The sequence below is a fragment of the Ranitomeya variabilis genome, chromosome 2 (genome assembly GCF_051348905.1).
Source record: "Ranitomeya variabilis isolate aRanVar5 chromosome 2, aRanVar5.hap1, whole genome shotgun sequence".
Lineage (NCBI taxonomy): Eukaryota > Metazoa > Chordata > Amphibia > Anura > Dendrobatidae > Ranitomeya > Ranitomeya variabilis.
The window spans coordinates 910,873,962-910,900,569 of record NC_135233.1 but is presented as its reverse complement, the minus strand read 5'-3'; the positions used below and the strand labels follow the sequence as shown (position 1 = coordinate 910,900,569).

Genomic DNA, 26,608 nt, shown 5'->3' with positions numbered 1-26,608 from the left:
CCCTGCCCCAGCACAGAGCCCCTGCCCCAGCACAGAGCCCCTGCCCCAGCACAGAGCCCCTGCCCCAGCACAGAGCCCCTGCCCCAGCACAGAGCCCCTGCCCCAGCACAGAGCCCCTGCCCCAGCACAGAGCCCCTGCCCCAGCACAGAGCCCCTGCCCCAGCACAGAGCCCCTGCCCCAGCACAGAGCCCCTGCCCCAGCACAGAGCCCCTGCCCCAGCACAGAGCCCCTGCCCCAGCACAGCCCCCACTGCCCCAGCACAGCCCCCCCGCCCCAGCACAGAGCCCCCGCCCCAGCACAGAGCCCCCGCCCCAGCACAGAGCCCCTGCCCCAGCACAGCCCCCCTGCCCCAGCACAGAGCCGCCACCCCTGCCTCAGTACAGAGCCGCCACCACCGCACCAGCTTGGGATGGGGTTGCCCGGAGGCCACCGCACCAGCCTGGATCACCGAACAACCCTTGTGACCACTCCTCCACCTGTGCCGAACCCTTCCCTGGTAAGCTGAATTCGGACTGTAAGACGGACCCCCATTTGACGCTTTCTTTTTTTTCCCCCCTATTTTCCTTCTGAAAATTTGGGGTGCGTCTTATGATCCGGTGCATCTTATAGTCCGAAAAATACGGTATATGTGTGTGTGTATATACGCTACTGTTCAAAAGTTTAGGGTCACTTAGAAATTTCCTTATTTTTTCAAGAAAAGCACAGTTGTTTCCAATGAAGCTAACGAGTGATTCAGAAATAAACTCTATACATTGTTAATGTGGTAAATGGCTATTCTAGCTGCAAACGTCTGGTTTGTAATACAATATTTTCATAGGTGTATAGAGGCCCATTTCCAACAACCATCACTCCAGTGTTCTTATGGTACTTTGTGTTTGCTAACTGTGTAAGAAGGCTAATGGATGGTTAGAATACCCTTGAAAACCCTTGTGCAAGTATGTTGGCACAGCTGAAAACAGTTTGGCTGATTAGAGAACCTATAAACCTTCTTTTGAGCTAGTTGAGAATCTGGAGCTACAACGGTGTGTACTACTCCCTTCAGAGGAGAGCACAAACAGACTCTAACCAGAGTAGAAAGAGAAGTGGAAGGCCCCGCTGCACAACTGAGCAACAAGACAAGTACATTAGAGTCTGTAGTTTGAGAAATCGACGCCTCACAGGTCCTCAACTGGCAGCTTCATTAAATAGTACACGCAAAACGCCAGTGTCAACGTCTACAGTGAAGTCGCGACTCCCGAATGCTGGCCTTCAGGGCAGAGTAGCAAACAAAAAGCCATATCTGACTGGCTAATTAAAGGAAAAGATTAATATGGGCGAAAGAACACAGACATTGGACAGAGGAAGATTGGAAAAAAGTGTTATGGACAGACGAATCCAAGTTTGAGGTGTTTGGATCACACAGAAGAACATTTGTGAGACGCAGAACGACTGAAAAGATGCTGGAAGTGTGTCTGACGCCATCTGTCAAGCATGGTGGAGGTAATGTGATGGTCTGGGGTTGCTTGCTTTGGTGCTGGTAAAGTGGGAGATTTGTACAAGGTAAAAGGGATTTTGAATAAGGAAGGCTATCACTCCATTTTTGCAACGCCATGCCATATCCTGTGGACAGAGCTTGATTGGAGCCAATTTCATCCTACAACAGGACAATGACCCAAAGCACACCTCCAAATTATGAAAGAACTACTTAGAATACCAGCTGCCTGCTTCTTCCCTATCTATAATGGAGTGGCCAGCGCAGTCACCAGATCTCAACCCCATTGAGCTGTTGTGGAAGCAGCTTGACCATATGGTACGCAAAAAGTGCCCATCAAGCCAAACCAACTTGTGGGAGAGGCTTCTTGAAGCATGGGGTGAAATGTCTCCAAAAGCTTGAAAATTGCATTTGCATTTTTGCAAAATTTCCGTTTTTTTTTTTTTTCATAAACGCAAGTCACATCAAAGAAATTATACCACTAAAATGAAGTACAATGTCACGAAAAAACATTCTTAAAATCAGTGGGATCCGTTGAAGCGTTCCAGAGCTATAACCTCATAAAGTGACAATGGTCAGACTTGTAAAAAATTGGCTTGGTCATTCAGTACAAAATTGGCTCTGTCACTAAGGGTTTAATATCAACTCACATCTTTTTACTTAACCATTACTGGTTATTATTGGAGAAACCCTCCTCCTAAAAAATGACGGGGGGTCCCCACTATATTCAATAACCTGCAAAGGCTAAACAGACAGCTGTGGGCTGATATCAATAGCCTAGGAAGGGCCATGGTTATTGGTCCCCTTCGAGACTAAAATCATTAGCTCTCAGCTGCCCTAGAAATGGTGCACCAATAAGATGCACCAAATCTGACATTTAGCCTCAACCTTCCCACTTGGCCTGGTGAGGTGGCAAGTGGGGTAATATTTGTGGGGTTGATGTCAGCCTTGTTTTGTCAGCTGACATCAAGCCCAGGGGTTAGTAATGGAGAGGCGTCTGTAAGTTAGAGTAGTAAAAAATACACAACAAAAATAAAATACGTTATTTGAAAGAAAGACACAGACACCTTTATTTGAAATAAAAAAGCACAGTTATACTCACCTTACACCTAATACACCAATGCCCATGTCCCCTGTAAAAAAGAAAATAACAACCATATTGCTCACCTGTCTGACGTGAAGATAACCCGTTCTGTCCCACGACGATCCGGATGATTTGGATAGCGGTCACATCAGTGATGTGACTTCTATCCCCGTCAGTGTCTAGCGATGAGCTGTCGTGAAAAAGTTCACCGGAGTTCAAACCTGATGAATTCTTGTCACCTCACTTACGGCACCCCTCGCTGTGTGAGAACTAATGATCTTACTGCCGATCAGAGCTTGTTTGCTGCACTGTCATGTAGATGACAGCATGGCAAACAACGGATGTTCGGCCCCCATTCACCTGAATGGGGTTCGGGTACCATTTCAGTACCCAAACAATACTTTTCTTAGATGTTCATCCGGGCTCGAACATCCTCGGTTTTGCCCATCACTAGTTGCCACTTGTAACTGCTTTTCATGGTTTGCATTCTGGAGCCTGGTCGCCTCTTTGCAATGATAACTTTTCTAAGTTGTTCTCAACACAGTTGTATATTACACTGCAGGTCTCCACAAAGTGGGAAATTCATCACTGCTCCAGTAACATTTATAGAACACAAGCGGTGAGAGTTCTGCTGTATACACCACCTAGGGAACTTCAAGGCTGCTGCATACTTTGCATAGGAGACGCCGAGGCTGCTGCATACTTTGCATAGGAGACGCCGAGGCTGCTGCATACTTTGCATAGGAGACGCCGAGGCTGCTGCATACTTTGCATAGGAGACACCCAGGCTGCTGCATACTTTGCATAGGAGACACCCAGGCTGCTGCATACTTAGCATAGGAGACGCCCAGGCTGCTGCATACTTTGCATAGGAGACGCCCAGGCTGCTGCATACTTTGCATAGGAGACGCCGAGGCTGCTGCATACTTTGCATAGGAGACACCCAGGCTGCTGCATACTTTGCATAGGAGACACCCAGGCTGCTGCATACTTTGCATAGGAGACGCCCAGGCTGCTGCATACTTTGCATAGGAGACGCCCAGGCTGCTGCATACTTTGCATAGGAGACGCCGAGGCTGCTGCATACTTTGCATAGGAGACGCCGAGGCTGCTGCATACTTTGCATAGGAGACACCCAGGCTGCTGCATACTTTGCATAGGAGACGCCCAGGCTGCTGTACTAGAAAGCTATCTTTTCTGATGATTGTCTACATTAACTAGGTAAAATCCGGTGGGTTGTTATTACTCACTGTATACTGCAGTTTCTTTAGGGTCGCGTTCATATCACTCACCTAATAATGGATGATGGTACAAATTTATTATCGAATAAAGGGAATCTGTTTTTTGCTGCACAACCTGAGAACTGTATGATGTAGGAGCAGAGAACCTGATTCCAGCTATATGTAAATTGTAGGGCTTCTTGCTGTAGTTTTTTAAAATCCAAGGTTTGGGTTTTTTTTTGCTGTAACCTGGAAAGCAATGCTTCTACCATTGGGAAGACTGTTATTTCATACCATGATACAACTTTGATATGACATGTCAGTATAACTTACATAAAAATGTTACTAAATTTCCTACAGGTGTCATTTAGAAGAAATCCTTCCTGCCGCAGAATACTTGAGGTTAGAAGAGGTCGTTCTAACGTGCAGAACTAAGCTGGACTTTGCTATGGTGAAGAAATGCTGTAGTACAGAGCTGTCTCCAGCTGAGGCCTGCCCTGACACCAGTACATATCCAGTACATACTGCAACAGTGGAGAAGAGAAAAGATATGTGTCGATCTAAGAAGATGACAAACAGAAAAACTGCAAGGAGCAAAAAGTGGAAAAGGAAAATATCCTGTACCCAAAACCAAAAAACTCCAAAAAACATGGCTGAACAGCAGAAATCTATGTCGGACTCTTGCCTGGCTGTGTATAATCTGGGAGAATCTCTAGCAGATCATCATCCCTCTCAGGAAAAGGATAACTGTTTACTGCCAATCACTACTGCCCTGGACTGTGAAAGCCTTCCACCAGAAGCGAATGCTGCAGCGGCCACATCACTCAACCACAGGCAAGTCAGGCCGCCACAGCACGGCGCACTGAAGGAACACTGTATGGCGGATATTACAAGTGCATCTAACATGTGCAGGTTGGAAGGTATAGTGAAAGAAGTGGATGAGAAATACTTTAAGAATAAACCAACGTGCAATATTTGTGGGAAGGTTTTCTCAGAAGCCAGCAGTCTTCGGCGACACATGCGGATCCACAAAGGTGTGAAACCTTATGTGTGTCATCTCTGTGGAAAAGCCTTCACTCAGTGTAACCAACTAAAAACTCACGTAAGGACCCATACAGGTAAGACAATTAGACTTGCACTAATGTTATTTTTGGGCCATTATCAACAATTATTTTACTGGTTTTCCAAGTTCAGAACATCTTTACCATAGGCCATCAATATCCGATGGGTAAGTGTTCAACTCCTTGCAACTGCACCAGTTGGCTGTTTGAAGGAGCCACAACACACGGTGTCCGCTGCAGCCTCTTCTGCACTTTTTACCATGTACACCTTTTAAATGTTTGTCTTGTTCACTGAACATTGTCCTATTCACTTAAAGGGGTTTTTCAACAGTAAAATATATATTTTTAGGCATCAATTTATTAAAAATAATAGCATAGCTGCTGCTACATAGACAGCTTGCATGTAAACAGAGCAGAAGAGTTTACAGCACAAGCAGTGCAACAGTACTGATTGGTAAGGATGCCGAGTGTAGCTAAACCTGCTTTTTTAACTGCCTAGTTCATACTCTTTCAAAGCTGCTTTGAGCTGCTGCTCTAGTAAAGCTATGTTCACATCACATTTACTCCCATTCACTGGCTTCTTTGGAGCTCATAACCCCTGCAAAAATGGTATTTGCGCATATGCGTTGATGGAGCCATTGTCTAGTCGACTGCTTCTTCCTGCCCACCTCAACTAGGAGTGTACGGCCAAACAATAAGGCATGACAGAGAACACTGATGATGTGGAAAGCATTAGGAGAAACTCAAAAGGTTTCACACATTTGCCAGTTTTGATCAAATCAGAGAGTCGATCGATCAGAGGGAAAGGGCACACAACCAGTGTCTGTTAGTGTACCAGCTTGTCTGCTCTCAGATGCCCAGTCATAAGTTTTTCTTACAACCAAAGAGATATGAAAAGAGGAATGGCTTTACATTACCTAAGGGAGAAGATATTTTAATTGGGGAAAGAGTGTTTTAGTTGGGAATAACAAGGTCATAAATCATGGAAACTGTTGAATTCCTTGAAAACTGGTTTTACTCAGTATCCTATACCTTCTGTACAAAAGAAAGCTTATCACAAAGACACCTTCATATCAGATACAACGCCCTGTGTTATTGCTTTTATGAATAATTCTTATAAAGCTAATTTAAAAATACTAAATTATCAAAGATAAATTGTCTAAATAATAAGCAAAGTATAAATATTTACCATAACAATGTGACTCTGTCTGCATCACTATATCTAATGGCCTTATCAGCGCGGACACGCAAATTCTGTTTTGCGGGGGCTCAGTTATAATGTAACCACTGAACATAGCTTGGAAATTAAAACTCATAAACACCATTTACAAAAACTTCCCTGTCTGAATATGGGAGCAGCGATGCGTTTGTAAATATTAGTACAGATTGTTTTTGTGCTCCTACTTATTCACTGGTGTGAACTTGGTAGCATTATCTGCCATTTTACAGATACATTGAAGCTGCAGATCAGTCACTGTCTGTACAAGCCTGCTTGCTCTCATTACACGCGCTGCCTGTCCTCTCACCCCATTACACTGCAGAGAGACTGCATGTCTGAATGCCAATGCTGCTGTGATCTCGGGCCATTATTATTATTATTATTATTTATTGTTATAGCGCCATTTATTCCATGGCGCTTTACATGTGAGGAGGGTATACATAATAAAAACAAGTACAATAATCTTAAACAATACAAGTCATAACTGGTACAGGAGGAGAGAGGACCCTGCCTGTGAAGGCTCGCAATCTACAAGGGATGGGTGAGAATACAGTAGGCGAGGATAGAGCTGGTCATGCAGCGGTTTGGTCGATCGGTGGTTACTGCAGGTTGTAGGCTTGTCGGAAGAGGTGGGTCTTCAGGCTCTTTTTGAAGGTTTCGATGGTAGGCGAGAGTCTGATATGTTGCGGTAGAGGGTTCCAGAGTAGGGGTGATACGCAAGAGAAATCTTGTATAAGATTGTGGGAAGAGGAGATAAGAGGGGAGTAGAGAAGGAGATCTTGTGAGGATCGTAGGTTGCGTGTAGGTAAGTACCAGGAGACGAGGTCACAGATGTATGGAGGAGACAGGTTGTGGATGGCTTTGTACGTCATGGTTAGGGTTTTGTACTGGAGTCTCTGGGCTATGGGGAGCCAGTGAAGGGATTGACAGAGGGGAAAGGCCGGGGAATAGCGGCGGGACAGGTGGATTAGTCGGGCAGCAGAGTTTAGAATAGATTGGAGGGGTGCGAGAGTGTTAGAGGGGAGGCCACAGAGCAGGAGGTTGCAGTAGTCAAGGCGAGAGATGATGAGGGCATAGGCTAGGGTTTTTGCAGATTCTTGGTTGAGGAATGTACTGATTTGTGAAATATTTTTGAGTTGAAGTCGGCAGGAAGTGGAAAGGGCTTGGATATGTGGTTTGAAGGAGAGATCAGCGTCAAGGATTACCCCGAGGCAGCGAGCTTGTGGGACTGGGGAGAGTGGGCAGCCATTTACTGTAATGAATAGGTTCGCTGGGGGGGTCGCGTGAGATGGGGGAAAGATGATAAATTCTGTTTTGTCCATGTTAAGTTTCAGAAATCTAGCGGAGAAGAAGGATGAAATAGTGGACAGACATTGAGGGATTCTGGTTAGTAGGGAGGTGATATCTGGTCCAGAGATGTAGATCTGTGTGTCATCAGCATAGAGGTGATACTGAAAGCCATGAGATTCTATGAGCTGTCCCAGGCCAAAGGTGTAAATGGAGAAGAGCAGCAGCCCTAGGACTGAACCTTGTGGGACTCCAACAGATAGGGGGCGAGGTGAGGAGGTGGTGTGTGAGTGGGAGACGCTGAATGTCCGGTCTGTTAGGTATGATGAGATCCAGGATAGGGCCAAGTCTGTGATGCCAAGGGATGAGAGGGTCTGTAATAATAGGGAATGGTCCACTGTGTCAAAGGCAGCCGACAGGTCGAGGAGGAGGACAGAGTAGTGTCGCTTGCTCTTGGCGGTTAAGAGGTCATTGGTGACCTTAGTTAGGGCAGTTTCAGTTGAATGGTGTGACCGGAAGCCAGATTGTAAGCGGTCAAAGAGGGAGCAAGAAGAGAGATGGGAGGACAGTTCAAGGTAGACGTGTTGTTCCAGTAGTTTGGAGGCATGGGGAGAAGTGATATAGGGCGATAGCTAGATACAGAGGATGGGTCAAGAGAAGGCTTTTTGAGGATAGGTGTGACTGAGGCATGCTTAAAGCTTGAGGGGAAAACACCAGTTGTTAGTGATAGGTTGAAGAGATGGGTGAGGTTTGGGATGAAGTGGGAAGGGATCGGGTCAAGTGCACAGGTGGTGAGATGCGATCTTGAGAGTAGAGTGGAGAGTTGATCTTCTGAAATGGTGGATAAGTTGGTTTTGGAGGTGGAGGGGCTGGGAAGTCGGGAGGAAGGGCTCTGGGGGTTGTTGACCAAAACTGTCTCTGATGTTATCAATCTTCTGCTTGAAAAATGAGGCAAAGTCTTCAGCTGAGATAAGTGGGGAGGGAGGAGGTGCTGGGGGACGGAGGAGAGAATTGAAGGTGTTGAATAACTGTTTAGGGTTGTGAGACAGGGAGGATATGAGAGATGAGAAGTAGGTTTGTTTAGCTGTGGCGAGTGGTCTTGAAAGTAGTGAGGGACTGTTTGAATGCGATCTAGTGCTCGTTGGAGTGGGATCTTTTCCATCTGCGCTCAGCAGCCCTGGAAGCTCGCCTCAGTTCTTTGGTCACGCTGGTGTGCCAGGGCTGTCTGTTGATTTTACGAGCTTTGGTATGTGTAAGTGGGGCAGCAGATTCCAAAGCTACAGCTATTGTGGTGTTATATAGAGCGGCAGCGTCATCCGCATTGTGTAAGGAACTTATATCTGTGAGAGGGAGGAGGGTTTCAGAGAATGAATGTTGGTCAAGATGTTTAAGATTTCTGCGAGGGTGTGAAAGTTTGTGGGGTGGGGATTGTAGACATGGAGTGGAGAGGGAAGAGAATGTGAGAAGGTTGTGGTCAGAGAGAGGAAGAGGTGAGTTAGAGAGGTTAGATAGGGAGCAGAGGCGGGTGAAGCCAGCACATTTCCTTACACAGCTGTTAATTCCTCATTTACTAAGCTACATGCCTGTAAAGAGTAGTTAAAGGTTTGCAGTGAATCAAGTCTCTTCCTACTCTGCTCCATAGCGAAGTGTGCAATCTCCAAGAGAACGATGCCAGTACATGGCGTACAGCACTGGTGAGTCAGGTTAGAAATACACATCTACATGCTGAGTTTCATATCCTTAAAGGGCCACTGTCACCCCCCTCCAGGAGTTATAAACTAAAAGAGCCACCTTGTGCAGCAGTAATGCTGCATTCTAACAAGGTGGCTCTTTTAGTTTTAGGTTCAAGTATACCCCAAAAAACGCGAATTGATACTTAGCCATAATTGGTGTCTCTAGCCACGTAGGCTGGTCCTCCCTCCCCAGCTCGAAACGCTCCTCTGTCGTCACTCACATCTTCTTGGTCTTTCTGCGCCGCCCCCTCAGCGCTGTTTACGTTTTCAAACCGGCGCCTGCGCTGTGTAGTACTGTTCTGCGCAGACGCAGTAAGCTCTGGCCGTCTGCCGTCCAAGCCAAGGCTCTCACACTGCGCCTGCGTGGGCAGTGCGGCCCCCACCTTTGGAATCCCCGCCCCGCACTGTGTTATGCATTATGCACAGTGCAGGGCTGGTATTCCTGGGCATGCGCACAGCGTGTTGCATCCTGTCAGCCCGGTCCCCCGCCTTACTGCTTCTGGATACAATATACAGATCGTGCCTCCTCCTCCTCTAGCAATCGCCGGGCAAGAAGCAACTTTGGAAACTTGCCTGCTAGGTGGTGTGTGTTGTGTCTAGGTGTTATTTATGGGTCTTGATCTGATAATAAATTGGGGGTGATCTTTACCCACCTAGCAGGCAAGTTTCCAAAGTTGCTTCTTGCCCGGCGATTGCTAGAGGAGGAGGAGGCACGATCTGTATATTGTATCCAGAAGCAGTAAGGCGGGGGACCGGGCTGACAGGATGCAACACGCTGTGCGCATGCCCAGGAATACCAGCCCTGCACTGTGCATAATGCATAACACAGTGCGGGGCGGGGATTCCAAAGGTGGGGGCCGCACTGCCCACGCAGGCGCAGTGTGAGAGCCTTGGCTTGGACGGCAGACGGCCAGAGCTTACTGCGTCTGCGCAGAACAGTACTACACAGCGCAGGCGCCGGTTTGAAAACGTAAACAGCGCTGAGGGGGCGGCGCAGAAAGACCAAGAAGATGTGAGTGACGGCAGAGGAGCGTTTCGAGCTGGGGAGGGAGGACCAGCCTACGTGGCTAGAGACACCAATTATGGCTAAGTATCAAATCGCGTTTTTTGGGGTATACTTGAACCTAAAACTAAAAGAGCCACCTTGTTAGAATGCAGCATTACTGCTGCACAAGGTGGCTCTTTTAGTTTATAACGGCTGGAGGGGGGTGACAGTGGCCCTTTAAGGCCTATTCAAATGACAGTATTTCTCATCCACATGCTGTCCATTAACAAAAAAATGGGACAACACATGGAGACATATGATTGGAACATTTCATTCATCGTTTTTTACTTTTTCTTTACGGATCCTTTTGCCCGTTTCACTAAGTTCAGTGCATGTAATGTTCTGATGCATTTTTTGTGGATCAGACCTGATCATGCAATTTATGAGGCTCTGTTAATAACGATTGACATGTGGTACCCATCCGCTTTTCATGCTTATGGTAAAAATAGTCGTCTCCCCAAATTGCTTTAAAAAAAAAAAGTGTAGAAGGTATTCCTGGACATTTCCCTTTAGTAAATTGCTTTGTGGTCCTGCAATTGCATTGTATATGCACATTTTTATTGTTAGGAAGCCAGAGAAATGCAAACAATAAGACAAGTACACCATAATCAAAACCAACAACCTGCGGAAAATCTGATCCATTCATATTGTTAGTACTCTCCAGATTTCAGTCGCTTCCAATTGTGCTCTGGTTTCAGGAGAAAAGCCATATCAGTGCAAGCTTTGTGATAAAGGTTTTGCTCAGAAATGCCAGTTGGTCTTTCATAGCCGAATGCATCATGGAGAAGAGAAACCCTATAAATGTGACATGTGCAATCTACAATTTGCCACTTCTAGCAATTTAAAGATTCATGTCAGGTCAGTAACAAAAGTAACGTTCTAAGAGGCGCTCCTGAAATATACACATGATATATCCGTCCATCTATCCACACAATTTTAGGATTTTTCCCACTTTTGCAGGATTCTGCATTCTCAAAAATATTTAAAGGGATTGTCTGGACAGAAAGGAATAGTCTGCAGTCACTCAATGTGACCTCAGACTGCCGATTCATGACAGTATGCTGTGTACACACTGTGACGATTCCTCGTGTAGGTGGGCAGTCACGTGAAGACATGCATGTGATTTGAATACTCATGGTCATGTGCCAACTAGACTTGCCAAGCTTTTCTCAAAACAAGAGAATTGGGAGAAGTAGGAGGAGTCTAGTCGGCAAGTGACCTCAAGTCTGTAAATTTACATAAATGTGGTCACCTGCATGACCAATACAGAGGAATCGTGATGGCGTGCACACAGTGTACTGTCATGAGTGTCAGAGTGGCTATAGACCTTTCTGCTAAGACTGGACAACAGAAGCTTCTCTATTTTTTGTATTCCTTGTGGCTTTCTTTACGTTTACTTTCTGTGTTTTTAGTTGTTCTGTTTTTTTATTAGGTTTATTTTCACTTCCATTCAGACTTTGCTTGCATGTTCCTTCATTAGGAACAGGCAAATGGAATTTAATCTCTAAAATGGATCCGTTCATGACTGGTGCAAACAAAAGCAGAAGGGCCCCACTGATTATTACGGGGTCCGATTGGGTTCCACTCCGTCTCTTTTTAAAACAGAAAAAGTTCTTTATGCTGCACCTTTTCTTGAGTTCCACAAACAGACACATAAGGGAACCCAGAAGGACCCCATAATAATCACTGTCCACCAGTTATACACTGATCTATTTTTTACATGAATTACGTTTGTCCATTCCTAAAAACAGAAAAGACAAATGTAATGTCTGAACACAACATGAACCTTGCCATTCTGAGTTTTTGGAATTGGCTGGAGTCCCAGCTGTGGTTGGGGATACTTTTTAATGTTGGGAATAATCCTTTAAAGGGGTTTTCCCACAAACAAAAGTTCATTTTATTCACTAGATCTTGGGATGAAAATAAGATCCACAATATGAAGTGATTAAATAAAATGTTCCTGTGCTGAGATAATCTTATATATGTGGCCCTGCTGTGTACTGTGTAATGGCTGTGTCTGACCGTACAGGAACATGGTCTGATCATACCACAGCTCCTAGGCAGGGAGGAAGCAAGAGAGAGTATACAGACATTACAGCACGGGATCACAGCTGATTGCTTTTGTGAGGTAAAACATTTCCCTGTTTTTAAGCAATGTTTTTGTCAAAGAAAGATTCAGCTGTGATCCCCAGCTGTAATGTCTGTATATTCTTTTGCTCCCTCCCTGCCCAGGAGCTGTGGTATGATCAGACCATGTTCCTGTACGGTCAGACACAGCCATTACACAGTACACAGCAGGGGCACATTTATAAGATTATCTCAGCACAGGGACATTTTTTTAATCACATTCATTTGTGGATCTTATTTTTATTCCAAGATCTAGTGAATAAAATTAACTTTTGTTTGTGGGAAAACCCCTTTAAGTTTTAATTTAAAGCTCCATCCCAGCATTTTTTTAAATTTTACCTCTGTATTGGTGCCATTACTCTAAGCTGCCTGACCCTGTTTTTATACTTACAAGTCACTGTCTCCAGCTGTTCCCAGTCGCCGCTCCTATTCCTTGCCACGATCTTGTGACTGACCGGAAAAAAGAGGTAACGGTCACAAGTTCCCAATGTAAATCTATGAGAGCCTGATTGTGGCCTCATTCTGGCTCTCATAACATACATTGAGTAGTGACCTCCAGCTCACCCATCAAATACTGGCGTGGTCCAGCAGATCACAACTTGCAGAAGTCCATGGGAGCGGCGCTGATAAAAGATGAAGGAGGCTGGTGAGTATAAGACTAGAGGCAGGGAACTTAGATTAGTAGCACCACTCTAGCACTGCGATGCCAAAACTGCTGGAGCAGAGCTTTAAAGTATGACCACAATCAGTCAGTATCAAGCGGATCGTCAGAAATGGTTGAAAATGGATCCAATTATGGGATTATGCTGCCCTATGTGGTTAGATCAAGACTACAACATTTGAAGTTTTGTTGTTGAGGTACCTTGTAGAGCTATGTGAGATTTTTCCTTGTATACTGAGGCTTTATTTTCCACTTCTCAGAAAACACAGTGGAGAAAAACCATATGTCTGTGACAGGTGCGGTCAGCGATTTGCGCAGGCTAGCACCCTGACCTACCATGTCCGACGACACACAGGAGAGAAACCGTACGTCTGTGACACGTGTGGAAAAGCATTTGCTGTGTCAAGTTCTCTAATTACTCATGCAAGGAAGCACACAGGTAACAGAAATCGGATTCCATCGTATGTATCATCCCACAGCGGTACATGCCATTGTTACAGCATAAATAAGCACTCGTATGTTTTAGACTTCCGCAAGTGTCCGCACAGGTTATAGCATAAAGCTGGTCCATTGATTCAGATAGCTGAATACTGAGCCCCCGACCCACCATACACATGAACACACTCAATGAAAAGAAGGGAATAATTCCGTGAAGTAGCTCAGAACAAAAGTATGAAATAAAAATGTCATCTATGGGCTATAAAGGACTGTGAATATTTCTACTAAGGACATATTATGTGTTGAACATTGAAATTATGCGGTTACCTTTTCTTGCCATCAGGAGAAAAAATTCTGTATATGCCCTTAAAGTTTATGTAAGTGAATAAAGCTTTTGGCGGATTCATAGTGGTCTTAGTGTGATTCATATTGTTTTTCTAATGTTTTCCTTAACAATCACTACGACGCAGTCGATCGTAATGGTCGCATAGCTTTGCTGGTGAATCAGTTGTTTAACTACAAATGTAAGTGATTGTGCAGGAAAACAGTGGAAAAAACACAGGGCTGCTGTGGTTTAAAGCTGAAGCATGACCCATGTGTGTGTGATATGACCCTGATAACTGTTAAATACCTATCTTGGAATCATTCTGTATTCACTTTTGCGTGGTAACTTTAAAGTTGAAAACCGCTTCTCTATCACCATGTCCCCCCTTCCCAAGTAAATGACAGCTATGCCCCCCTCTGGTGCCGGCGTCATTCCAGAGGTGTCGACACTTGCTCTGCCTTGACATCCTGCCTTGAGTCCTACTGGCCACTAGCGGAATGAGAGCAACCACAGGTCACACTTTCTTAGGATGTCAGATTTGTCTGAAGGAGAGAATTAAGAGACCGCTGGTTGGCCACAGGTCTCGCATGATGCAACAATGTCACGCCAGCCCTGCGACAGCCACTGCCAGCGGTGCCGGAACCAGAGGTGAGTATAGCTGTTATTATTTTACTGGGGGCGAAACCTAGTGATTGAGAAGGGATTGTCAGAGTAGTGGACAAACCCTTTAATGTACACTTACTGTCGACTGTATGTAATTTGTAGGGGAGAAGCCTTACATCTGTGGAGTTTGTGGCAAGAGTTTCATTTCTTCTGGAGAACTTAACAAACACTTTCGGTCTCATACAGGTAGGTGACTGCGGAAATTGGTTTACAAGTCTTGTGCGTGCAGAATCAATCAGTGCAATCCATATAGCATTCAAGGCGAATGTGATCAAAAGCTCAAAATGTTTATTCTCCGATGATGCGATACTAAAACCCAGAGCATATCTACAGCTGTGCATGATGCTTTACATTAACCATACCCTCCCAAATCCAGGAGAAAGGCCTTTTGTCTGTGAAGTGTGTGGAAACTCATATACCGATGTGAAGAATTTGAAGAAACACTCACTGAAAATGCACAGTGGTAAGTCCAGTATATTTTCATAAAACCTTCTAAAATTTCTGGGAATTTTCAAGCGGCTTTCTCTGCAGTCCTGGATTGGCGTGGCGTGTGCAGCCCTGTTCTCCAGACCGGTGGGGGGTCCTAGTGTTTAGACCCCCATTGATCAGTAAGATATTTTCTCTTCCATGGATAGGGTATAACGTTCTATCTCGTTGAAACCTCTTTAATGATAAAATGATCACAGGGTGTTATCCATTCAGGAACTGATGACATGTGTTCAGTGTCACTGCAGTTCCATCAGTCATTACATGGCGCCCAGACATGGCAGGTCATCCTCAACAAGAGATGCTCTTTGTATTATCTCTAGCTAATAGATACGACTCTAAACTGGAGAGCTGCTTTTATAATTCCAATTTCTTTGGAACAGCAATTTAAAATGGTGTTTTGTTGTTTTTTTAACACTAAATATGCAGCAGGAAATGAAGAGGAAGACGAGGCAGAACCTACCGACAGAAGCATGAATGAAGAAGACCCGGCAAACAAAAGTTCAGCCCCAGACTGCCTGGATTTGAAGCCGTCCGAGCTATACCTACCTCTCACTCTCCACATTGGCCCAGAAGACCATCAGATGTTGCTGCCTGTTACAGATAATCAGTGTGTCTCTTCTGATGCTTTGCTGAGGACATCGGTCAACAGCTATTCAGAGCCACAGTTTATATTTTTACAGCAAATGTACTGACCAAGAATTGTCTAAAATCACACAAAATACTTTTCTAGCAGATGCAATACAGGATTACTGTAGCGTGAGCCGGAGTTTAGAGCTGCACTTTTTTGCTTTTAGAGAGATTTTATTTTATGTGATGTAGATATTTAATATACCGTCATCGTTTTCTCGGTGAAATTTCACCAGCACATTGTTGTTTGCCACGCTTATTGTTTGATGTGAAATTACTTGCTGTGATGGGTTAGATTATTTACAGAACTATATTTTGTTTGATGAGCATTTACCCCTATTGCTGAGTTTAGACAGGCCGATCGCCACCATTAAACTGCTCATCGGCTACATTCAGGCGATTGGTGATTGTTCAGCGGTTTGATTAGACAGATCAACCACAATTCCATTGCACACAGAACAATTGTTAGTACAATCGTACTGTGCACATAAAATATCATTTACTCAACAGCATTGCCTCCTGGTTACACAGGACCATGTGCTGCCGAGAACAATCAAGCAAGCTTTTTGCTCTTCGGGCGATTTCCAGCCTTCTTAGATAGACCTATAATCAGGTAGCAAGCTGTCCCAAGAATACTTGTTCCTAATTATAGACCAGTGAATATGTTTCCTAAACCTCCTGTAATATGTGCCATCAGATTAGGATACCCAACTAGGATATTAACGACTTAATCTTGTTTGGAGCATTTCTCGCCCTGTTACGCCATAGGTGGTACATTAGCGACAACTAATGCCTTGCGCCTCTTTGTATGTCATTCTTTCTCCTAAGGATTTTTGGATGTATCACCAAACAACTATTACATAGCATGACAGCACTGATTTCTTATCTTTCTTCTAACAGAATGTAGCATCAGTTCTGAGATAGACACAGTATGAATAAAATAGCATCTTTTACCTTACCCCTGGTGGGTGACAGCGCCAATTTAGCATCTTTCTTCTACCATACACTTACTATATTTGTTTAGAACCTTAATCTTCCCATAGACCCGAGATTTCTCCAACCATCTAATTGTCTAAACTCCCTTTCTCAATTTCAGACAGGTGTAGTGACGATATGAAATAAAATGAGCGACCAGCTTTTATCTTATGTGTATGTTTACCAAAGACATCAGATATTGTAGAGATTTTGCCACATTTTGTTAGCCTGTCTGCTTCTTGATCTATGAACTAAGGGAAGCAATCATTAGAAATAGACCTATTGTTTAGATCAGGTTTTTGCATTTTTTTTTTATTTATTTTTTTTTTACATTTTTTGCAACTTTTTTTGTGCTCTGTAAAATCTATTAATTTTAAAAAAAATACAAATCTTGTAACGTTCACAGTGGCCACTGGGGCTTTTTTAGACATCCTGTTGTTTCAGGAAACAACACATGTAGCCACATTGATGATACCCCAAACATATCTTTTCTAATGAACCTGTGGAAAGGTCATTGTGAATGGAAGAGGTACAGGGTCAGATGTGACATCACCTGTTGTTAGTGGTGGATCCTTTATTATTCAGCTATTCATAAAAGTGTTACCCATCATTGTAATCCTGCCTCTGTTAATAAGGAACCTGCTGAAAACTGTTCCTGAAAGGACATGATATGAGTCTCCACTGGCCAGTGAGAAAATTACAAGATTTTTTTTTTATTTTTTTTTTTAAATAAAGATTTTGTCATGAAAAAGAAAACATTGCCAAACATTTAAAAAAATGCATGTAACCCATAAACCACGGGTCATTTTGTGATGACAGCTTTTTTTTATTTTAGGTTTAAAGCCAATAGTGACTAATGTAGATAAGGTTGCCTCTTGTTTTTGGTGGCTTTCCTGGCTGGACAGACAGAATTCCATTGATTCAGTAAAGCACCAGAAGCTTAGTAGCATTTACAATAGTTGCACCTATAAGTGATTGTTCACGTGAGATATTCACATGCACTTCTGCCACTTGATAGATTTGCAGCTGTATAGGTAGATGTTATACATGACTATATTTACTATACGATGCTATCTATAACATCACAATCGCCACGCATTAGGCTGGATATAAGGTTTTACCAGACTCATAGGTTTCAAGTCACTTGTGCATCAGAACGGCTTTTATATCAAGCACAAGCAATTGTATCAACTCCCCTGTAATTGTGTCACACAGGATTTACCCATTTTGTATACAATAAACGTCTAGTAAATGACTGACACTGTCACACTTCTGCCCCCACTCACCCTCCACCCCTCACATATAGCGACCACAAGGGATTCATTGACAACATACTAGGTGCCTTAATGTTGGTTTTAAATTGATAATTAGGGCGCATTATGGAACAGTATGTTTGTGTGCATTGTCTTGTCATGACTTCACATTGTCTTTTTGATGAATTCTGTGCAATAAGTTCTAAATAGTTCTTACACTATAAAGAATGACTTGCACGATAAGAATTTTGGAAATGTTTTAGGTGTGGTTGAGTCTATTTGTACATCTGCTTTGCGATAGCTGCATTTTTATTGTTTTAAATAAAAGTGCATTTTCTAAATCATATAACATACAGTCTGTGTGTCCTTATGTGATGTACACTAGACATAAGTTGGCCTAAAATACACCTTGGAAGTCCTATTTGTATATGTGATACTTTCTTGCACAGGTAATGGCACATGCCATTTGACTTGTCTGGTAGACAATGGAGAGCGCTCAGTTATGTACATGCACCATGCCTTCATTTACATACAGTTCTCAGCATAAATGAGTACACCCTAACAATTTGTCAGAAAACCTTTTATTTCCTTTCAGAAGCAACATTTTCTATGCGATACCATACAGTGAAATACTCCCACAAATGTGGGTCATTGATTGCAAACAGGATTTGTTATTTTGCACTATCAAAAAAGTAATTTTCCAAACAAATAAATTCAAGGTCATGTTGCAAAAATGAGTGCACCCCAATGAAAGTCTTAAAAGCAAATCTAAAGTTTAGACTACAAAATACAAATTAATAAGAATTCAGCCACAGTTCAGTCTAGTTATTCATTCATCAGGTGTCCAGAAAACAATTGGCTATAAAAAGGTGTTATTTAACATAGAAAGCCCCTTCCTATTTTATGCTGTCATCAATGGCACCACAAGGAAGAGAAATGTCACAAGACCTGAGGAAGAAATAATTTCTTTACACAGGAAAGGTGAAAGCTATACGATCACAAAAGCTTTACTTATCAGTCAGAATATTGTAGTAATTTACTGTAGTAAAAAAATTAAACATAGAACTGCAGTCCAGCCATCTCATAGAGGTAACCACAGAAGTTAACATCTAAACAGGAGCATATTCTGATGAGAATAGTTGAAGAAAATCGAAAGGCAAGTTCACTGAAATAAACTAAAGAAGTCAAAAGCCAAACCGGAGTGAGTGTTTCCTGTGACACACTATGCCGTGCACTGCAGAGGAATGGCATGCATGGATGTCATCCATGAAGAAAGCCTCTCCTAAAGCCCAGGCATAAAAAAGCCTCCTTATAATTTTTCCAGGGGCTATGCTGAAAAATATGCAAAACACGCATCTAAATTAACTGCTGCATTTCCGAAGGAGAACAGGATAAAAGGGATTCAGTGGTCAAGTATGTCTCCTGATATGAAACCAATCGAAAACCTATGTTGAATTCTGAAGAGACCAATTTGAGCATCACTCTCCATCCAGCCCTAAAATAGGTCATTCTTGAAAAATGGAAAAAGGTGTTGCAATGTTACCTAGAAGACTTGGTGCTGTCCTTAAAAATCATGAAGGTCACACAAAATGCTGGATGTAATAGTTTTTTTTAAGTGGAGTGTATTCTTTTTTTGTATCAACTAATTTGAGTTAAACTGAAATTTTTTTAATGCAAGTTATATTATTAACCTAAATATATTATAGGTTACAAAATGTTCTATGAAATTTTCAACATTTTGGAAATTGTTCTTGTGTTCAGTGAGATATTGATTAAAATCTTACGTTTCAAAAGCTGCCGCCTTCACAGTTCTGTCAGAGAAGTGCCAAGCAGAGGAATGGTGCTGGTTTGGGGCCTTTCCTTTTTTTAATTTTTTTTTTTTTTTATTATAATTTTTAAAAGGGTTTGTCCAATAGTGCACATCATTTTTAATTCATTTCCAAGTAAATAGGGTAGTAAACTACAAAAGGAACTCAAGAAGTATTTTATTCCAGTTTTAATATGGTCAAAAGTATACAAATTGCATGTATTCAAAATAGATTTGACTTTAGAAAGTATGATTATTTATTATTGTGAGACTAGAGTTGTTTAAAGGATCATTTGAAATGCCATATGTTGGAGTCCAGTAATAATGCTTCTTTAGACCATGAAAGAGTTCTGCAAGGTAGACACGACCATCAACCACATATGGCCGTACATCTGTTGAGGAGGCATCCAAGCGACCAGTCAAGAGAAGCTCTGAAAATGCCTGAAATGGTACAAACATTACTAGGGTTCTTTTACTCAAACAACATGTCCAGAGACCTAAAAAAGCGGCACTCACCATTCCTTTAAAAAAAAAAAAAAAAAAAAGTCCTTGACTCCGTTTACTGGGACATGGGTGCTGTGAGCAGGGAGTAAAGGGAGAGTGGTGGACAACGGCCGTTTTTCCAGAACTAGTAGCGTTACACCAACACGAAACATCCGTTGTCCACCACTCTCCCTGCCCTCCATGTCCCAGTGAATGGAATAAAGGACTACTTTTTTAAAAAAGGAATGGTAAGTGACGCTTTTTCTATTTCTCAGCACAGTAAATTGTTTAATGAGCTGCGCACCACCGTAATTCCTACATTTACACTGTCTATGCTCATAGAAAAGTAGGACTGGTATATTTATAAGTTGTATGGTGCCGAATATTGTTTGGACTATTTATCCAGAGACCTACTGCCCTTAATGACATACCATGCAACCGCCACGAGGCAATGTGCTCCACCGCCGCCTGGCATAAAAATTTTAATGGTATTTTCATCCCAGAATGCAGAAACCATTGAAAAGAATGGTATAACAGGGAGCTCCCTCTTCCAACATGCAGCCCAAGTGTCTGTTCAGTGCAGCAGGTGTAATGATGTCACTAGGTCACACCTTTTGTGCGGTACCTAAGTCCGCACCCTGCATAGAGTGGAGAACTACATTGAGAAAACGAGGCTAGGTGAGTAGGTTATTATTTTTTTTAAGTAGAGGGGAAGGCCAAGAAACTGTGTGTGGGGGCTTGTTGGGGCCATCATACCGTGTATGGAGGCCATGATGCTGTATATGGGAAAACTATGGTAACATACTGTAGGGGACACTTTAAGGGCATCTTGCTATGGTGGTATTTAACTGTGTTGGGGGACTGTAGGAGGCATTATAATGTGCTGAGGGTCACTGTGGGGACATCATACTTTGATGAGCTTATTGTATAAGAATCATAATGTGTGGGGAAATTTTGAGGGCATATGACTGTATGGGGAGTACTGTGGGGGAAATAGTGTGGAATAATTCACTTTGGAGGTAATATACTATTTGTCATGGGAATCATACTCTATAAGGTCATGAAACGGGAATTGTACTGGGTGGGAACACCAAGGAGCTACAGTAGAGGCATAATTATTGTTTACAGTTGTGCTCAAAAGTTTACATACCCTGGCAGAATTTTTGCTTTTTTGGCCTTTTTTCAGAGAATATGAATAACACTAAAACTTTTTCTCCACTCATGGTTAGTAGTTGGGTGAAGCCATTTATTGTCAAACTACTGTGTTTTCTCTTTCTAAATCATAATGACAACCCAAAACATCCAAATGACCCTGATCAAAAGTTCACATCCCCCATTTCTTAATACCATGTATTGCCCCCTCTAACATCAATGACAGCTTGAAGTCTTTTATGGTAGTTGTGAATGAGGTTCTTTATTTTCTCAGATGGTAAAGCTGCCCACTCTTCTTGGCAAAAAGCCTCCAGTTCCTGTAAATTCCTGGGCTGACTAGCATGAACTGTGAGATCTCCTCAGAGTGGCTCAATGATATTGAGTTCAGGAGACTGAGATGGCCACTCCAGAACCTTCACTTTGTTCTGCTGTAGCCAATGACAGGTTGACTTGGCCTTGTGTTTTGGATCATTGTCATGTTGGAACGTCCAAGTACGTCCCATGCGCAGCTTCCGGGCTGATGAGTGCAAATTTGCCTCCAGTATTTGCTGATAACGTGCTGCATTCATCTTTCCTTCAACTTTAACCAAGTTTTCTGTGCCTTTGTAGCTCACACATCCTCAAAACATCAGCGATCCACCTCCGTGCTTTACAGCCGGAATGGTGTTCCTTTCATCATAGGCCTTGTTGACCTCTCTCCAAATGTAACGTTTATGGTTGTAGCCAAAAAGATCAATTTTGGGCTCATCACTCCAAATTACTTTGTTCCAGAAGTTTTGAGGCTTGTCTCTGTGCTGTTTTGCGTATTGTAGGCAAGATACTTTTGTGACATTTGCACATTAATGGCTTTCTTTTGGTGACTTGACCATGCAACCCATTTTTCTTCAAGTGCCTCCTTATCGTGCATCTTGAAACAGCCACACCGCTAGTTTTCAGAGAGTCCTGTATTTCATTGTTATTTGTGGGTTTTTCTTTGCATCCCAAACAATTTTCCTCAGTTGTGGATGACATTTTTGTTGGTCTACCTGATCGTGGTTTTGTTTTTACAGAGCCCCTGATTTTCCATTTGTTAATCACAGTTTGAACGCTGCTGACTGGCATTATCAATTCCTTGGAAATCTTTTTGTATCCCTTCCCTGTTTTATACAGTTCAACTATCTTTTCCTGTAGATCTGTTGACAATTCCTTTGCTTTCCCCATGACTCACAATCCAGAAAAATCAGTGGCTGGATGAAAGATGCAAGAGTCTGTCTGATCCCACAAACTCCTTCTGCTTGTAATCAGTGTGTGTGCATAAAAGCTAACAGGTCACAGGTAAGGATGTTACCTTTAGTAGCCATTCAAACCCATTTGTGTCAACTTCTGTGCATGTTATTGGGCCAAAATCACCAAACACCAGGATATGTGAACTTTTGATCAGGGTCATTCGGATGTTTTGGGTTGTCATTATGATTTAGAAAGAGAAAACACAATAGTTTGACAATAAATGGCTTCACCCAACCACTAACCATGAGTGGAGAAAAAGTTTTGGTGATATCATTCATATTCTCTGAAAAAAAGCCAAGAAAGCTAAAATTCTGCTGGGGTATGTAAACATTTGAGCACAACTGTACATGCTGCATTACATGTTCCCCTCCATATTTTTAAAAGTTGGTAGGTATGAGTCTGTATACGCTGCTGAATATTTTTCTTATGGGTGTTGGGAGAGGGGGGCACAATTAGGACTTTTTCTGTGAATTCCTGTGATTTCTATGTACGCCCCTCAACATATTCACATTCAAGCACTATCGTGAAAATACTGTAAGGTGTAAATTGCGGTTAAGACTTTCTGTAAAGCTAAAATAGAGTGCCTTGAACATTACTGACAGATGTTTACAGAGATATTGGCACTTTTGTGGCACCATGTACAGGATGGGCGGCGATATTCGTTGTCACATTTGAATTAGCTTCTGATGTCACTGATATGCCACACTGGGGGAAAATCCACATGTCAATTTACATTTGTGCAATAAAATTGTTATAATTTCTGCTGTGATATTCATGAATATTGGAACGGTTATCACCATTGAAATGACCTACCTCTATGTGGCCTCACATGTCTTTTTCTGAGACCACAATAGATCTAAACTAGAACTATTCCAACCTGTGTAGCACATCTCCATGTCAGAAGCAAAGTTACATTATACAGTCTCATGTATGGACAGAAGAATTTACATTTTCCACAACTTCCTAGCAAATACAATCTAAGTTTAGTCTTGGTTACAATTATTGTGTTGTCCCAAATGGGCAGTCTCTTATTAAAAAGGAAAGCACCTGCTGTGCTAGTAGCGTAAGTGCTGTGCAATTACTAAGTCCCCGACCCCTAATAGTGTATAAGGGCAATGTTTGTACAGGGGCAATCACTTTATAGGGGTTGTCCTACAAACAACATCACACATGGGATAAATGTATAATCACTTAGGTCCTACCTCTAGGACTCCCAACTATTATAAGAGCAAAGATCCCGTTTCCCACGTGTGAATAAAGCAGCAATGCTCTTTCCATGTCTATGGAAGCGATAGCGTTCATGCATGACCACCATCTCTATAGACAGTGAACAGATTGATTACACTACAGCTGCATTCACACACACATGGACCCCTGTTCTAGTAATCCATTGGGGGCCCAGAGGATGAAGTCCCAGCAATTATCCTGGTGGCTAAGTGACAACTGTTGTTAAAGCTCTTTAGCTAGTATGGATCTTAGTTTCTATGGGTCTGCACCTCTCTTTTGACTTCAGGAATTAATCTAAGCTACCTGTTATGGTTTCCATTCCTATTATTGTTTAATAAAGATGCGTCAAGTATTAAAGCAAGAAATTACAGCCACTGATGAGATCCAGCAAAAGTTTACAAAAAAGTGTTAGTCTAAATAGTCCATGAGCCGGGCCAGATATCGGTACCACCCGGAGTGACTAATTTTCTTTGGTATTTTTAGGTAGATGCATGTCTGTAGTTTATTTTTTGATATGATAGCCCTTACATATACGTAGCTTATTAACCCCTTCAGCCCTAGGCCTATTTGTACCCAAGTGCCTAAGCCAATCTGACCTGTGCCACTTCATGGGCTAATAACTTTGGAACGCTTTCACCTATCCAAGCCATTCTGAGATTGTTTTCTCGTGACATATTGTACTTCACGTCAGTGCTAAATGGGAGTCAATATATTTTACCTTTCTATATAAAAAAATGCTAAATATTCGGAAATTTTGGAAAAATCGGCAATTTTTTAACTTTGAAATTCTCTGCTTTTTACAAAAATACTGATACCCCCCATAATAGTTATTAATTTACACTCCCCACATGTTTACTTCATATTGGCATCATTTTGAAAATGAAACCTTATTGTTTTACGACGTAATAGGGCTTATAGTTTTATGCGCAATTTTTCACATTTACAGCAAAACCCACTTTTCAAAGGACCAAGTCACTTCTGAAGTCACTTTAAGGGGCTTACATAACAGAAACCACCCATAAATTACCCCATTTTGCAAACTACACCCCTCAAGCTGTTCAAAACTCATTTTTAAAAACTGTTAACCCTTTAGGTGTTCCACAGGAATTTTAGCAGAATGAAGGCGAAATTTCAAAATTTCATTTTTTTTCCAGATATTACATTGTAATCCAATTTTACCTGCAACCTAGCAAGGGTTAACGGCAAACCCAAACTTGGTTACCCTAATTCTGCAGTTTATAGAAACACCCCACATGTACTCGTAAACTAAAGTATGGGCACACAGCACAGCTCAACACGGAAGGAGCGCTATGTGGTTTTTGGGTGGCGGATTCACTGGAAGAAATCTAGGGGGCCATGTCACATTTGAAGGCTGCCTGAGGTACCCCCACAGTGGAAACCCCAAAAAGTGACCCTATTTTGGAAACTACACCCCCAAGGAATCTTTTAGGGGGTATAGTGACCACTTTGACCCAACCAGTGTTTCACAGTAGTTGGAAACACTTGGTTGAGAAAATGGAAAAAGTGCATTTTTTACATGAAGGTGTCATTTTAGGCTCATTTTTTTATTTTTAAGAGGTGTACCAGCAAAAAATGCACCCCACTATTTGTTCACCAATCTCTCCCGAACACAACAACACCCGATATGTTGTCGTACACTGCAGTATTGGGGAACGGCAGGCCTCGGAAGGGAAGGAGCGCCAAATGACTTTTGGAGTGCAAATTTTACTGGAAGAAATCTAGGGGGCTATGTCACATTTGAAGACACCCTGAGGTGCCCCAACACACGCACACACACTGACACATACACGTTCTGTGCTGAACAGCATTCTGGATGTCATACTTGGACATGGTCGAGACCATGCTGGCCCTGGTTCGAGCTTCAAGAGAAGGCAACTGGATGCTTCACCTAGGAGCAATCCGACAGATGATACCATGGTGTTTTGCCTATGACAAGGTCAACTATGCCCGATACCTAACCTATTACTATGCCACAATGTCTCGGCTGCCCATAGAACACCCAGAGGTCCATGAATACTTCATGCAAGGTGGCTTTTCGGTCCAGATCGGTAGCAAGAATCCTTTTGGACGAATTCCTGTGGACCAGACCATTGAAGAGACAATCAACAAAGACACCCAGACACCAGGGGGCACAAAAGGCTTCAGCCTCAAAGTTGGAGCTGTTTCCAGGTTCTACCTGACATCAGAGTACCGCAGTATGTACTTGAGGCAGCTGAGGGCCCTGGTAGGCCAACAATATACTGACTTCAGCCATTCAGACCTACAGGTGTCTAGGATTAGAAGAGATGAAGCCGATGTCCAATCTTTCGTTCAACTGCTGGAGACAGGTTGGGTGAACCCCTTCAACAAAGAGCATAATGGTGAACTTATCAGTTTGTCAACAGCGACTGTAGCACCACCAGATGTAGCCAAAGACCTTCAAGGGGCATACAGTATAGGAGAGGATGCATATCAAACATTCAAGGATGAGCGTTTGGGTACCGATAAGCCAACTACATTGTTTCATGACAAGATGACGAAGAACAAACTTAAAACGTTCTCTAACATCCAAATGAAGACACGCAGACAAGGTCTTGGCAAGGAGGTAATTTTGAAGGCTGACAGAAACCTATTTGGCCAGATGATACTTGTAGCTGAGAACAGAAAGCTACAAATGAGTGATGTCTTGACTCATCCCCTGGGTCCATTGCCATGGGCACTTGCCAATGGTGATGGGTCTATCCGCAAGACCAACAAGGCTGCCCTCGCAAGGGAGTTGGAGAGGAATGCTCGTCCTGCAGAAGTGATCCCCGAGCCCTCTGCAACCATCATTGATGGGATGAGCCTGGTTCAGAAACTGAAGGGAAACAATGCAACATTTGGCCAGCTAGCAGGCACAGCAATGAGTCGCGCTATCCATGAGGGTGCTAAGAGCAAGCGCATTGATATTGTCTTTGACGTCTACAAGGAGACATCCATCAAAGATACAGAAAG

General features: G+C 42.8%; 2 protein-coding genes across 7 annotated transcripts in view; one reads left to right on the top strand and one right to left on the bottom strand.

Moving 5' to 3' along the window:
* MYNN (myoneurin) overlaps nt 1-18,028 on the top strand; it is a 36,775-nt gene extending 18,747 nt beyond the window's left edge. For 3 of the 4 annotated variants that reach the window (XM_077290576.1, XM_077290579.1, XM_077290577.1), the window contains 6 exons: nt 4,137-4,894; nt 10,820-10,979; nt 13,170-13,348; nt 14,438-14,521; nt 14,712-14,798; nt 15,251-18,028. In XM_077290576.1, the coding sequence (XP_077146691.1) occupies nt 4,137-4,894; nt 10,820-10,979; nt 13,170-13,348; nt 14,438-14,521; nt 14,712-14,798; nt 15,251-15,516 (1,534 nt within the window). In that variant the 3' untranslated portion in view covers nt 15,517-18,028. The remainder of the gene's footprint in view (nt 1-4,136; nt 4,895-10,819; nt 10,980-13,169; nt 13,349-14,437; nt 14,522-14,711; nt 14,799-15,250) is intronic. The other variant, XM_077290578.1, reaches the window with a different exon arrangement.
* Nucleotides 17,273-26,608, bottom strand: part of LRRC34 (leucine rich repeat containing 34) — a 69,278-nt gene continuing 59,942 nt past the window's right edge. For all 3 annotated transcript variants that reach the window (XM_077290585.1, XM_077290586.1, XM_077290587.1), the window contains one exon: nt 17,273-19,927. In XM_077290585.1, the coding sequence (XP_077146700.1) occupies nt 19,727-19,927 (201 nt within the window). In that variant the 3' untranslated portion in view covers nt 17,273-19,726. The remainder of the gene's footprint in view (nt 19,928-26,608) is intronic.